The sequence below is a fragment of the Loxodonta africana genome, chromosome 7 (assembly GCF_030014295.1).
Source record: "Loxodonta africana isolate mLoxAfr1 chromosome 7, mLoxAfr1.hap2, whole genome shotgun sequence".
NCBI lineage: Eukaryota > Metazoa > Chordata > Mammalia > Proboscidea > Elephantidae > Loxodonta > Loxodonta africana.
Window position 1 is genome coordinate 103962540 of NC_087348.1, and position 15403 is coordinate 103977942.

Below are 15403 nucleotides of genomic sequence, written 5' to 3' on the forward strand. Positions count from 1 at the left end.
GTACTTGGTTGACTAAAGAAGTACCAGATGTCAAGGTCATTGAATGGGGAGACTGATCTCTTTCTAAGCCCTTCATCCTATCCAGAAAAAAAGGCTCTGAATCTTCAGAGTTAAAAGCCAAAGAAAGAAGAGGTGGCAGGTCCCTTATAAGTCCCAATTATCTATGCTATTCCATCTCATCCATTTCAAGAGGTGGCATATGATCAGGAACCTATGGTACTGAAGGAAGAAGTCCAAGCTGCTCTGAAGGCATTGGCGAAAAACAAGGCTCCAGGAATTGATGGAATATCAATTGAGATATTTCAACAAACAGATGCAGTGCTGGAGGTGCTCACTCCTCTATGCCAAGAACAATGGAAGACAGCTTCCTGGCCAACTGACTGGAAGAGATCCATATTTATGCCTATTCCCAAGAAAGATGATCCAACCAAATGTGAAAATTATAGAACAATATCATTAATATCACACGCAAGCAAAATTTTGCTGAAGATCATTCAAAAATGGCTGCAGCAGTATATTGACAGGGAACTGCCAGAAATTCAGGCCGGTTTCAGAAGAGGACATGGAACCAGGGATATCACTGCTGGTGTCAGATGGATCCTGGCTGAAAGCAGAGAATACCACAAGGATGTTTACCTGTTTTTTATTGACTATGCAAAGGCATTCGACTGTGTGGATCATAACCAACTATGGATAACGCTGCGAAGAATGGGAATTCCACAACAATTGTGCTCATGAGGAACCTTTACATAAATCAAGAGGCAGTTGTTCAGACAGAACAAGAGGATACTGATTGGTTTAAAGTCGGGAAAGGTGTGCATCAGGGTTGTATTCTTTCACCATAACTATTCAATCTGTATGCTGAACAAATAATCTGAGAAGCTGGACCACATGAAGAAGAACGGGGCATCAGGATTGCAGGAAGACTCATTAACAACCTGCGTTATGCAGATGACACAACCTTGCTTGCTTTAAGTGAAGAGGACTTGAAGCACTTACTAATGAAGATCAAAGACCACAGCCTTCAGTATGGATTACACCTCAATATAAAGAAAACAAAAATCCTCACAACTGGACCAATAAGCAACATCATGATAAACGGAGAAAAGACTGAAGTTGTGGAGGATTTCATTTTACTTGGATCCACAATCAACCGTCATGGAAGCAGTAGTCAAGAAATCAAAAGACGCATTGCATTGGGTAAATCTGCTGCAAAGGACCTCTTCCAAGTGTTGAAGAGCAAAGATGTCACCCTGAAGACTAAGGTGCGCCTGACCCAAGCCATGGTATTTTCAATAACAACATATGCATGTGAAAGCTGGACAATGAATAAGGAAGACTGAAGAAGAGTTGACGCCTTTGAATTGTGGTGTTGGCAAAGAATATTGAATATACCATGGACTGCCAAAAGAACGAACAAATCTGTTTTGGAGGAAGTACAACCAGAATGCTCCTTAGAAGCAAGGATGGCAAGACTGCATCTTACATACTTTGGACATGTTGTCAGGAGGGATCAGTCCCTGGAGAAGGACATCATGCTTGGCAGAGTACAGGGTCAGTGGAAAAGAGGAAGACCCTCAACGAGGTGGACTGACACAGTGGCTGCAACAATGAGCTCAAGCATAACAACAATTGTAAGGATGGCGCAGGACCGGGCAGTGTTTTGTTCTGTTGTGCATAGGGTCGCTATGAGTCAGAACCGACTCGACAGCACCTAACAACAACAACAACATCCCATCGCAACATAGTTCCTACAGCCCTCTACACCACACCGCCATCATCCATCCGAATCCAGGGCAAAAGGAGTTTGAGCAGAGGGCCATGCATCACGCAAGGCATACCTCCGTATGATTTCCCTCAGCAGATTTCAGAATATTTCTGACACCCTTCTTTCTCTCGATTCTCCCTTCCCAAACAAATGCTGGCTCGAAATGTACTAGTCAAATCAACTCACCTGCTACCTGGAGCCTCTTCTTTCTCATGGATGCTCTGATAATATCTGCACCGTGGATTTTGTCTCTGTGCCTTTTTGCCTTGGCTTCATAAAACCATTGACCACTCATATTCTTCAGCTGTTGGTCATCCTTAACTTTTTCAGGCAAATGTCTACAAAAGGGAAGAGTATTACTTCACTGAGAACCCACAGTAAATAAATGAGCTCACTGTGACAATGCATTACGAAATCTGTAAACATACAGGTGAAATGAAGCTCTCACTATTTTAGAAGATCCCACAAACCTCTCAGATGACGAATAAATGTATGTTCCCTTTTGACTGAAAGGTCAGTGAAGTCAGGGCCAACACATTTTTTTAAATTCAAAGATGTAGTTCATGATCCCCAGACGATGTCTGAAATTTCTTAGAAGATTCACTTTTTGGCTGCAGTCTTCTGTGTCCACTGTTTTAAATGCAAATACCCCAGAGAAGGATGACATGTGAAGCTTCCCTAAGCCTTGGTTTCTTTATCTGTAAAAAAGGGTGAATAGTAACCTGCCTTTGAGATTGCTATGAAGATTAGTTACTGCATAAAAACAGCCATCTACACTGTATCTGACACCTAATAAACACTCACTGAATAACTGGTGGGTAGTTATCAGCTCATCAATCCTTTCTCCCAATTTAGGTGATGTAAGTTTATCAGAGACTTTCTGAAAGCCAATGGGGGTGGGGGAACAGTGTTAAGGAAAGGACATGATTACCTTGGTGTTTTGGGGAAAAGAAGACAGAAAAGGCAGGCAGGAATCAGGGAAAACCAAATTCAAGGAGGGGCATGTAGGTGGAGGCAAGTTCCATTTGTTCAGATGCTGCTTTTAAGGGTTCCACAATCATTCGTGTTCACTGAAAAGCTAAAACCTAAAGAACAAGCCAAATATTGCCCTCCTAATAACCTCTCTGGAAACCCTGGTGGCGCAGTGGTTAATAGCTATGGCTGCTAACCAAAAAAGGCTGGCAGTTCAAATCCACCAGGCACTCCTTGGGAGCCATATGGGGCAGTTCTACTCTGTCCTATAGGGTTGCTATGAATTGGCATAGGCTCGACAGCAAAAAGTTTGTTTGTTTTTGAACAGCTCCCTGGTGGTACAGTGGTTAAGAGCTTTGGCTGCTAATCAGAGGGTCAGCAGTTTGAATCTACCAGCCGCTCCTTGGAAACCCTATGGGGAGGGGGGTTCTATAGACCTGTCCTACAGGGTTGTTATGAGTTAGAATCGACTTGAAGGCATTGGGTTTATTTTTTTTTTAACACTTCCCTAATTTGTACTGGCTGGGAAAACATTGTTCCAATTGACAAGTCTTTTAACCTCTGCATTTCTATATCTGTCTCAATAAAATGAGAATAGCAATATCTTTCTTTTTTTACTCAGAGATGTACTTAGAATAAAGTGGCACAAAAGCCTTAAGGAGACTTTGAACTCTTGGAAGATAACATGCTACATAAATCCAAGAGGGTTTTAGGATCGTCATCGAAGCTAACAGGCATATTTCCTAAGTAGCAAGTTTCAGTGTGTTAGCCAGGGACTGTGAGTGGGCCAAGGCGGTAGCAGGGCTGTGTGCGAGGGCTGCACACAGGCATACCTTGGAGTGGGGAAAACAGACATGCAGTTTCCCCGGGTTTAGCAGTGATGTCTCACCTTTCACAAGCATGCCTGGAAAGTGCCTTTCTACCCAGAGTCCAACTCTTTGCTTGAACTTCCTCCCCTCTGCCAAACATGTCTAATCACTACCCTTAACCATGCAGTTGTCACTATAGTCCATCACCAAATCCTGACAGGGACAGCGTTATCACTTCATGGCTCTGAGTCACCAGAGAGGTCATGTTCCTTGTTAAACGTTTCTAATGGTTTCTACCGCCTAAGGCTTTCTTTCAGCGGAGTAAATAATCTCTGCTGGGCTGGTGGGATGGGGGTTTTGCCTTCTCCCAAAAAGCCTGAGTTTGAGTTTAGTTCCAGAAGAGAGGCTTCTTCTACCTCTCTCTGGCTAGACCATGAGCCCCTGGAGGCAGGGTCTGTACTCAATACATCTTTGCATCTCTATTGTTATTAATTGCAGTAAAGTTGGCTCCAACCCACGGCAACCCCATGTACAACAGAATGAAACATTGCTTGGTCCTATGCCATCTTTCTAATCATTGGTATGCTCAAGTCCATTTGTGATGCTGCACATTTTGAGTGCCCTCCAGTCAAGGGGGCTCATCTCCCAGCTCTACATTGGACAATATTCTGTTGAGGCCCACAGGATTTTCATTGGCTAATTTTCAGAAGTAGATTGCCAGGCCTTTCTTTTAAGTCTGGCTTAGTCTGGAAACTCCACTGAAACCTGTCTACCATGGGTGACCCTGCTGGTATTTGAAATACTGATAGAATAGCTTCCAGCATCATAGTAACATGCAAGCCATCACAGTATGACAAACTGACAGACAGGTGGTGGTTGCATCTCCAGTGTCTGGAAAACAGCGGGTATTTATTTATTCTGTGATTGCAGAGTGGAAGGAATATCATATGAGACCCCTGACCGCCTGGCTTCAGGCAACCTTTCAGATTCATTTTCCAGCACTTAGCCCTTCCCTGCCACTTGCAAGCACACCAGACTTCTCACTTCTCCAAACTGCTCTTTCATGTCTCCACAAGCCTATAGATGCTAGAAGTAGGAAGGTGTGGCAGCAAGACTATGGACTTTGGAATCTCCCAAAACCGGGTTCAAATCCCAGTTCTGACCTTTCCTAGGTGTGTGCTTTTTGGCAGGAGACTGAATCCCCCTAAGCTTCAGTCTCCCAACTTGCAAAGACGAGGCAAATAAGACCTACTCTACAGGGCTTCTGTGATGATTAAATGAGGTGTTTACCTGAAAGTACCTAATAGTGCTTGGATCTTGTTAAGAGGCCAACAAAAGTGAATCTTTTGGGATGTGTTTCCCACACTTCTCTGTCCAGCACATTGCTCCTCATTCTTCAAAATTCAGCTCAAGCATCACCTCGTCAGTGAAGCCTTCCCTAACTCGCAAGGGCGGAGTTCAGCTTGCCCTTCTTCATGATTCCGTAACACTTCCACAGCACTTACCACACTGTATTCCAATGATCTATTTACACATCTGTTTTTCCCACTAATGTGTGAACAATGCAAACTCCTTGAAGGTGACTACGCCTTAGTCACCTTTGTAACTCCAGCACCTAGCACAGAGCCTGGCACAGAGCAGATACCCAATAACTGTTTGTTGAGTGAATAAATCAATGAACAAATAAACACTCAGCAGCCACCCCAATCTGAGTCAGGCAAGAGATAAAAAAAGACCCTGTCCCTGCTGGGGTTAAGTGAACAATACCCCACCACGATGGTAGTACTTTTCTCCTCATAAGCCAGGACATACTCATTTATCAAGCCAACAGGAAAAAGTATCATCAAATATGATGCCTGTCATTATCTTATTGGAAAAAACCACAAACCCTCATAGCATAACAATTCTCAATTCCTCTTCATGAGATCATTCATGTATGTATGTAATCAACTGAAAGATACTTTGTAGTGGTCCTTGTGCAACTCTTGATCTGCTCTTGCCTAAATGACTGCCTGCAAGCCCCTGATCACATTACATTTTCAACGCACACTGAGCACAAAGCACACGTTATGTGAGTCAGACTCACTGAAAAACATGGCCCCTGAAGAGGCTGGTAGCCATTATGGTAAAAAACTGAGGTTGGGCTTCTGGCTTATTTCTTTTAAAGCGGCAAAAGAACGAGACATACTTTCAGAATTTAATAAGTACTTCCTGGAAACCCTGGTGGCGTAGTGGTTAGGTGCTACGGCTGTGTCTTAGTCATTTACTAGATGCTATAACAGAAATACCACAAGTGGATGGTTTTAACAAAGAGAAATTTATTTTATCACAGTCTAGTAGGTTACAAGTCCAAATTCAGGGCGTCGCTCCAGGGGAAGGCTTTCTCTCTTTGTCGGTTCTGGAGGGAGGTCCTTGTCCTCAATCTTCCCCGGGTTAAGGAGCTTCTGAGGCACAGGGACCTTGTGTCCAAAGGACATGCTCTGTTCCTGGTGCTGCTTTCTTGGTGGTAGGAGGTTCCCAACTCTCTGCTTGCTTCACTTTCCTTTTATCTCTTGAGAGATAAAATGCGGTGCAGGCCACATCCAAGGGAAAGGTGACCTGAGTGAGGATGCTGTTACAATCCCACCCTAATCCTCTCAACATAAAATTACAATCACAAAATGGAGGACAACCACACAATATTGGGAATCATGGCCTAACAAAGTTGACATATATGTTGGGGGGGGGGTGGGACACAATTCAATCCATGGCAGCTGTTAACCTAAAAAGAAGGCAGTTCGAATCCACCAGGTGCTCCCTGAAAACTCTATGGGCAGTTCTACTCTGCCCTATAGGGTCACTAAGAGTCGGAATCGACTTAATGGCAATGGGCTTGGGCTTTTTTTTTTTTTTTTTTTAATGCACTTCCTAACGTGATTATCATTGCTAGGTTTAATAAGTCAATTTATTTTCCTTTTCTTATCTTAGTCATTTGGAATATTTTATAAAAGAATCTATATGGGTGACATCAAAATTGAAGTTTACTAAAGACGTACTCTGAAAAGAAAAATCTCACCATCTGGCTGATGCAGGTGAAATCTTCTCTGTCTACCAGTGCACGTTGATCTCTCATTTTTCCCAAATGCTAATCACATCAACCAAACTACCATTTCATTCTCTAATTGTCATACCATGTAGTTGAAGTGGGACTCACACTTTTTATTCCTTATCACCTTCTCCATTGTGATCAGGAGAAAGCTGAATACAGAGAAAATGCTCAATCAGCACCCACTGGCTGGTGGGCAGAAGTGAAGGCAGAAGAAGAGCTGTCCTGCTGGCCATCCAGGCAGAAGGATGCCGCTCACCGCCCCCCCCACCCCAATCCTTCAGCTAATACTTACAAAGCATCTGCTTTGTACTGAGCCACATGCTTGGTATTTAACATGCATCATCTCATTTAATCTTACAATCTTACCATGATGTACAAAGGATTTCATTAACTGCAGATGACGGCCCTCTTGCCTCCTCTAGATGTTAAAGGCCATATCTAACCCCTATGTGGTTATTTGTGCATTCATTAATTCACTAATTCCCTATCACATACTAAGTATATGCTAAGAATTGTGCATAAAAAATTCGATCTATAGCCATAACTGCCAAAATCAACCCCTGTGGTGTAGGGAGACCGTGAGCACTTACTTACAGAGGAAAAGCAGTGTGGCCCTCCATCCTGGCTTCAACACTTTCCCTGGTACCTACCCCCTTTTTCCTCTTGTGCTTATACATGCACTCTCCAGCTTCCAGCTATTCAAGTTATATTAAGTAAAGGTCTAACATCAGAGGCAGGAACTGGTTGTTACTATCTCTTCAGTTTTGGATAAAAAGTATCAACAGGCTGGCCAAGGAGGTTGATTGGTCCAGTCTCCCCATGCTTACTTTATAGATAAAACAATAGAAGCCCAGAGAAGTTAAGTAATTTGCCAAAGGTCACACAGAGCTGGGACTGGAAGTCAGCCTGACTTCTGGCCAGTGCTCTTCCACTACCCCATTCTGTCCCAGAAAGCCAAACACGACTTTGGTTTCTAAGATGGCTATACTTCATTCTTTCTACCAAGTGATTTGACCTTTGGTGGAGAATCTGAAAACCAAGACATGTAAAAATGAAATAAGCTGCAAATGTTCCTTACAGAGGAGACACACATCTCTTACACTGTGGACACAGCATAAATCCCAACAATCTGCTGAGGCAGTGCAGTGTGTGGAAAATACACAGGCTTTGGAGTTTGATAAGCAGAGCTTTTATTCTTGCAAGGCACTTACCCTTTTCAACCTTATTTCCTCATTTGTTGAGTGGGTTCAGCTACACTGTTACAAAGATGAAATGGGGAAAATGTATGTGAAGCTCCATGTACAATGTAGTCATTTAACAAATGTTGGTTCCTTTCCTTTTTACAGAAAACACCACCAAAGGCCCTGGAAAGCAGTTCTTCAATGACAACTGCCTTTATTGAAAAGAAACTAGGTCTTAAGGAAGCAGCTGAGAATCATAAGATGTGGTCACTGTTGAGATGGTATCTACTGCAAGAACACCCATCACTGAAATGTGGTTGTGTGTAGGGGGGTGGGGAGGTGATGGTGGTGTGCAGATGCACATAGGCAGCGATTTCCTGCTGGCAGTGTGAAGCCAAACACAGGAAACACCACCTCTAAAGTGTGTCATTTTCAAACCATAAAAGACTAAAATAATACATGTGTAAGTATATGGTAGTGTTTCTTTAAAAAAAAAGAGGGCGAGACAGAATTCACCCTGATGTCTGCTTCACTGCTGGTCTGTGAACTGTCTCCACCTGGTAGGCAGGGAAGCTGGGTAAAGATGTATAATCTTAACTGAGCACAGCACTTGTGGCTATCCGTAGAGAAAGGCATGAAAGACAGCTGTGGAGACAACAGTGACCTAGAGCTGTTATCTTCTCATCCATACCTGAGAGACACCACGGTGGATATTTCCCCGGATTCAAGTCCGTTCTACCACCAACAGGTAGAGTAATTTGGGAACTAATCTCTTCCCCTATATAAGACTCATTTTTCTCATCCGTGAAATCACGATGGAGGTAGCAAATAGAGGACATCATCTCCAAAGTGTCTTGAATGAGCCTGGATGTGAACAATTCAGGGCACTGGATATATCAGGAACTGCACACAGATTTCAGTTGGGATGCCAAATCTCATCTGCAGCCATCCTGAAAAGGATTCTCAGGCACTGTCTGGCTTAATGGGAAACAGTGCTATAAACCATCAGTGATGTCTTCATGGCCATGGGAAGTTTATACTCCAAAGTCCACAAATGTTCTTTTGAAAGGACAGTCTGAATTTTAGTGGTAGATTTACCTTTCTAATGATGTTTTCCTTCGACTAATATTATAAGTATATAATTTGTATTTCTAAGTCACATGCCAACTAGAAGGACACTGGGGTAGGCAATGTAAAATCATTTTAGGGAAACAAAACTGAGATTTTATATTCACAATCAATAATCCATTCAGTGGATAAAGAGGACTAGGACCATATTTCAATCATTCCAGAATTCCCTTCACATAACTGTCTGGAACAGTTTCCTGTACTTAATAGGCACTCAGTTAAATTTCACTGCATTAAATAATTGAGAGTTTTAGGAATAATTCCCTCCTTAGGAATCAGACTACTAATCAGAGTGTCTGCTTATGACTACTAGTAACTTGTAGATAGAGGCATAGGTGAGGTGGTAAATAAGGGTCTTTAATTAAAAGGAATCCATCCCCTATTATTTGCCAAGAAAATTAAGTTATTTTACTTAATTCTAATTTTTATTCTTTGAGTTTGGTATTATGGACATTATCCTTCTCTGAATTGAGGCTCAGAGAGGTTCAGTAACTTGCCCAAAGACCCCCAGTACATTAGTGTTGGGGATGGGATTCAAACTCATGTCAGTCTGACTCCAAGGTCTGTAGAGGGGCGTTCTTTCAAACCCTCACTGTTCGTTTCTAAAAGAACAGCAATAGCACGGGGCTGCAGAAAAAGCAATGGACCTATAACATTTCCTATCTTAGCTTTGGCATTGACTAGCTGTGTGACCTTGGGCAAGTTACTTCACCTCTATGGGTCTTGCCTTCTTCATCTGTAAAATAACTCATATAGACCAAAAAAGTCTCCTCTCCAGAGCTATCAGTCTATAACTCAGATGAAAGAGTCAAAAACAAACAGTTGTGGAGATGGCAAAGGGGGCGACAAACAAAAACCCATGGAGTAGCATTTTCAGAGACTGGAGACCCAATTCTGGTTCCACCAGCCCAGGAGCAGAACAACCTCAGAACCATCCCCACAAGTCCCTCCTGTCCTAAAGCAAAGAGGGAGTCACAGGAAGACCCCTCTTGTGTAGAGCAGGCCATGGGCTGGGCCTTTGTTAGTGTCCATAGGCTACAGGCCTCAAGCCCTTCTGCCCCCACCCCACCACCCCCTACTTGGTTCACGCCATCACTCCTCCCCAGCCCAAGGGTCCTGGAAGTGCTCGTGGCCAAACTGGGATGAAGTACTTGCTGCCTACAAAGTCCTATAGGGAGAGATAGTTGGTGGCAGACAAGGCTCGACTGACCAATTTTTCACCACCCCAAGCCTTCTTCCTATCAGTTCACAAAAGCAGAAAAACAAGGGCAGCAGCAGGAGTACCCTCAGAAAAGGAAGGAGAGTCTGCAAAACCACCACTATGAAGGGACTCTGCATTTTTGCTGCAGCTGTAGACTGGCTGGTGCCAGAGGCTACACACTCACACCTCTTACAGGGCCCAGTTCCAGGCAGGACTGCATTTTGAGGATATTTTCATCAACCACTGCAAGTGCCTCCATTCTACTTACACAGAATCACAGCAGTACATGGAAGACTTGGCAACCTGGAATGCCAGGGGCTAAGAAAATAGAGGAGCAGGGGTGAGGGAATCGTCTTAACTGTACCCTGGGTAGATGAGAGAGAGAATTGCAGATCTTCTGTAACTCCTTGCAAGTGAGAGGAGTCAAAGGCACTGGCAGCTCCCCAGGCTGCATATGTCTTCTTTCACAGTAAAAGACACATCGTCCCCATGTCCTGAGAGAGCAACAGAAATTGGGTGGAATCCCAGCTCCACTGTTTTCCTTCTAAGACTCTCCATCTCCTCTTCTTAGATAAAAGAATTCCTATCTCCCACTACACTTTAAGAGTCAATTAAGGGGGCTGTCTCGTTGGGAGGGGGGAGCAATTGGGAGTATGTAGTGGAGTATATGTTAGTTTTTGTGTGAGAGACTGATTTGATTTGTAAACTTTCACTTAAAGCACAATAAAAAATTTTTAAAAAGTCAATTAATATTTTCTCTGTGCTGCCCCCACCCCCCTTATTTCTAAAATAGGTATTAACGATCCCTGCCTTATCAATTCTCGGGGTTGCTGTGAGGAACCTAAGAGGATAATACTCATGAAACGGTTTCATAAACTGTGAATGGGTAAAGATCAGTGATCCAAGAGATCTGATGGCTGCATTAGTCTAAATCCTCCACCTTGCCTGCGGAAACTGCTCAAGGCATGTTGCTTGCTGAGAGTGGCGACAGGGCCACATCCAGGTGCACGGAGCACTGCAGGTGACCTTCAAGGAAGAACATGATGGGTGAGAAATCCTGTTTTCATTATTTCCAACACCTATAGCCACCATCTGTCACCATCACTGCTCAGTGTCTGTGATGGTTATGGTTGTGTGTCAACTTGGTGGGGCCATGATTCTCAGTGATTTGGCAGTTACGATGTAGTTTGGCAGTCATATGATGCTGTGATCACTTCCATGATGAGATTTGATATAATGTAATCACCTCCATGATGGAATCTGCTGTGAGTAGCCAATCAGTTGAAAGGGAGTTTCCTTGGGTGTGTGGCCTGCATCTAATGTAAGTAGACATTCTGGCAAGCCTTGTGGGCTTTTTCTCACTCTGGATCCTACAGCTTGCTCCCGTTCGTCTGACCTCTGGTTCTCAGGACTTGAGCTAGCAACTTACCTGTGATCTTGCCTGCTGATCGTGGGATTCATTGATCTTTGAAGCCTGTGAGCAAGAGCCTTTCTCTCTGACCTGCTGATCTTGGGTTCATCAGCCCCTGCGGCTACGTGAATCAGGAGGAGCCTCTATCCTGACCCACAGATTTTGGATGTTCCAGCCTCTACAACCACGTGAGCCATTTCCTTGATATAAACCTCTCTGTATGTATACTGGAGCCTGGTTGCACAGTGGTTAAGACCTCAGGCTGCTAACCCAAAGGTCAGCAGTTCAAATCCGCCAGCCAATCCTTGGAAACCTTATGGGGTAGTTCTACTCTGTCCCATAGGATTGCTGTGAGTTGGAATTGACTCGACAGCAACAAGTTTCGTTTTTTTTTTTTTTTTTGGTCTCTATATATTTATACACTTTACTGGTTTTGCATCTCTAGAGAATCCAGCCTAAGACAGTGTCCTACCTTGCACCAAGACAGCCACATACTTTTCCATGGCCAGGTGCCAGGATGGCCTGTCTGCTGTTGTTTCTCAGGGAGAGGAGGAAGATTTAGTGAACGAGTACCTGAAGATTTGGGCGAGTCACCTACCCTGTCAAAATCATCAACTTCCTCACACCTCCACCAACCACACAAGAGTATATCAGCTCAGCAGAAATAATGGGAATATAAATAAATTCTTTGAAACTTGTTAAGCACTATCTACGAGTTATTAAATACTATGCAAATAAAGCCACTATTCATGATCCATGTATACCAAGAAATAAGAACATGGCTTAAGATTCTTTTTTGTACCTCCTGGGATAGGGATCACAAAAATACTACTACTAACTTAGATTCAGGAAGTCTTTCACTGCCTTCAGAGCCCAAGATTACACAGGTGGTAAATGGCACGGCCTGGTCTTCTGCTTTTTCTACAACGAAGGGAACGGAAAGTGGTGGGATTGTTGACATTGAACATTTCCGAGTAAGAACAATGTGTCAAAGTGCCACTCCTTTTGTGGGACTCAAATCAAAAGAAAAATCGGCTTGCTTCAGAGAGTATTTTTAACTTTGATTTTCAAACCAATTCAAACATTTCTGAAAATATGCAGGTTCAAATATGAGGTGCTTTTCAATTTATTTTCTTTCAAAATGTTCAGCAATGCAAAATATCTCTAATTTGGTTCATGACTCAGTAAAAAAAGTTCATATATGCACATGTATGTGATTGTGTATATTTCATTTTTAACTCAGTGCTTTAAGAAATTAGTTAGGTTTAGGTTTTTAATCAAGGCCTCATTTCTGGCAGAAGTCCTATGGGATAAATTAAAAGACATCAAGGAGGAAAAGTGCTGTCCAGGAAGTAGACCTAAAATTGGAACCATAAATTCAGGCTCCAAGTCAGAAGTGCCACTTATGGTTTAACAAAAAAAATACCCCATCTTCTTACAGCCCGACTCCTTCTTCCCTCGTGCACAAGGACCTAACTGGTCCCTTACCTGACTCTCTCTTCTTCCGCTCTCTTCAGGGCAGCATCCCGCTGCAGAACCTTCATGATGGCCTCTTGTTCCTCCTCCGTCAAGAAGCTTAAGTCGATCATTTTGAAAAGTGTCACAAAAGAGTAACGAATCTGGTTTAAAATTCTCAAAGTTTAGCAACTAATACGGCAGACAGGATGATTAAAAGGTACAAAAACAAAATGAAATATCTTGTTTAGTTCTCCAGCAAGAGTCTTGTTTTGGCTCAGCGCAAGCTTTGGGTGGCTGACAGCAAAATCCAAAGCACCCTTTTCCTGTAAGGAAGTAGTAGTCCAACGGAAGATGTGGAGAAAAAGCTCTCAGAAGGACGCTGCATTCCTTCTCAATCAGGTCACTTGTTCCTACAGTGGCATTCCCACTCACACTCCTTTTCTGGACCAGTCTTAGATCCCATGTATTCTCCCTCTGCCCTTGTGGTCAACTTGATGAGAGGCAGCAGCACCTGGGCATCACCTGCATGGGAAATCAGGAGAGAGCAAACACCAGACAGTGAGGGGCAGTTCCTATAGCCATTGCTCATTGTTACAAGATTTAAAATATGCCTGGGGGAAAAAACGACCATGTGAGATGGTCTCTGAGATCAGGGAAACCAGTTCTGCCAGCTTCCTGAGCAAATGGCAAATGGGTCATGAAACATGCTTCAACCCAATTCCAGACCGCCAAGATGGAGAGCACGTAAAAATGCCTGTCAATGTTTAACAATCCACCTGAGAGGAGGGTGGTTGCAAAAAGAAACTGGTTCTCTCTCTCTGTAATCACCTGGGAACGCTAGGCTAAAAAGCCATGCTAAAGGTCAGTAGGACCAGGGGGACGTGATTCCAGTTGTCAAGTGATTGTGGGTTAAGAAACTAGAAATGAAATTTCACAAATGCTCACTTCTTCACAAGTAGGAACGTTCCACTGGAGTATATTTGTGCTCTGTAATGACAGGAGTACTGGTATTAGGTAGAAGGAGTTTGCACAATAGTGGGAATTGTTATTCTCTACCAAATCCCACTTCTAACCTTTGCTGGGCCTGGAGCAACCTACCAAGCTTGTCTTGCTTCATTTCTGAGGAGAAAGAACACTTACTGGTGTGGATATATAAACTAGGGGAAAGGAGGAGAGAATTTTAAAACACCTGCCATCCAATGTGAGCATTTTTAGCAGGATCACAGGTGAAATCCTATTTTCTTTGAGGCATCTTAAACCAATATGCAATGAGGAGGTGAGACCTGAAAACTGCTATAGCCGGAAGGGACTTCAGAGACTTACCTACTCCAGGGGTGGGCCCCTTTAGCAACAAATACACTGCTACACATACAGTAGATACTAAGAAACATGCGTTTAGTAAATTTTAAAGCAGCTCCACTCAAGAAGAACATAAAGTACGTAAACTAGTGAAATTTTAATGAATTATTTCCTTGCTTTTTGGTAAGACAGAACTATTGGGAAGTACCTCTCTACCACTTGCTAACTGTAAGCCCTTAGGCAAGTTATCTATCTCTGTGGGACTCAATTTTCTCATTTGTACTTACTTGAAAGTAAGGTTGTGAGGATTAAATGAAATAAAGAATGTGAAACAGCACATATTTTGCATCTTATACCAAAAATAGTCACTAAAAACCATATTCCTTTAGTTTCCAAATCTACCCATCTCTAGCCTCATCCTAGCTTTCTTTCTGAATTCACACTTTTGTTCTATCCAGTTGAGTAAGATTGCACTTCTTTTCTCTTTTGTATTATGCCTCTTTGTGATCTCCCCCATGAAGTTCAGGCTCTGATGACCCTTTTACAATCTTTCAGTAGCTCTCTGCATATTACCCACAGCGAAATCTCAAATAAATATTGCTAAGAATATTACTTCATTCTCTTTTTTAAATTTGCATGCCTTGAAAATGTTATTGCCTGCTTGTTCATCTCAAAAACTATTCATTTTTCAAGACATGTCAGTTACCACCTCCAGAAGGCCTTCCCTAACCGCCTTAAACCAAAAACCAAACCCACTGCTCTTAAGTCAATTCCAACTCACAGTGACCCTATAGGAAGAGTAGAACTGCCCCATAGGGTTTCCAAGATTGTAATTTTAACGGAAGCAGACTATCGTATCTTTCTCTCACAGAGCAGTGGGTGAGTTCAAACTGCTGACCTTTCAGTTAGCAGCCGAGCATTTAACCACTGTGCCACTTAGGCAAAGTTAAATGCCGTGTGGTAAATTAGATTATTATTCCTAATTCTTTTCTCCTTCCCTGTAATACAACTATGGAAATACAGTAAGCACCAGAATAAGTAAGAATATTGGGCTTGGCCATATAACTTGGTTTGGCCAGAGGGTCCTG

General features: G+C 42.9%; 1 protein-coding gene across 18 annotated transcripts in view; it reads right to left on the reverse strand.

Moving 5' to 3' along the window:
• LOC100672653 (synaptotagmin-like protein 2) overlaps positions 1-15403 on the reverse strand; it is a 133257-nt gene that overhangs the window by 70235 nt on the left and 47619 nt on the right. For all 18 annotated transcript variants that reach the window (XM_064288792.1, XM_064288784.1, XM_064288791.1 and 15 more), the window contains exons 2-3: positions 13047-13538; positions 1955-2106 (exon numbers count right to left, since the gene is read on the reverse strand). In XM_064288792.1, coding sequence (XP_064144862.1) covers positions 1955-2106; positions 13047-13147 — 253 coding nt within the window. In that variant the 5' untranslated portion in view covers positions 13148-13538. The remainder of the gene's footprint in view (positions 1-1954; positions 2107-13046; positions 13539-15403) is intronic.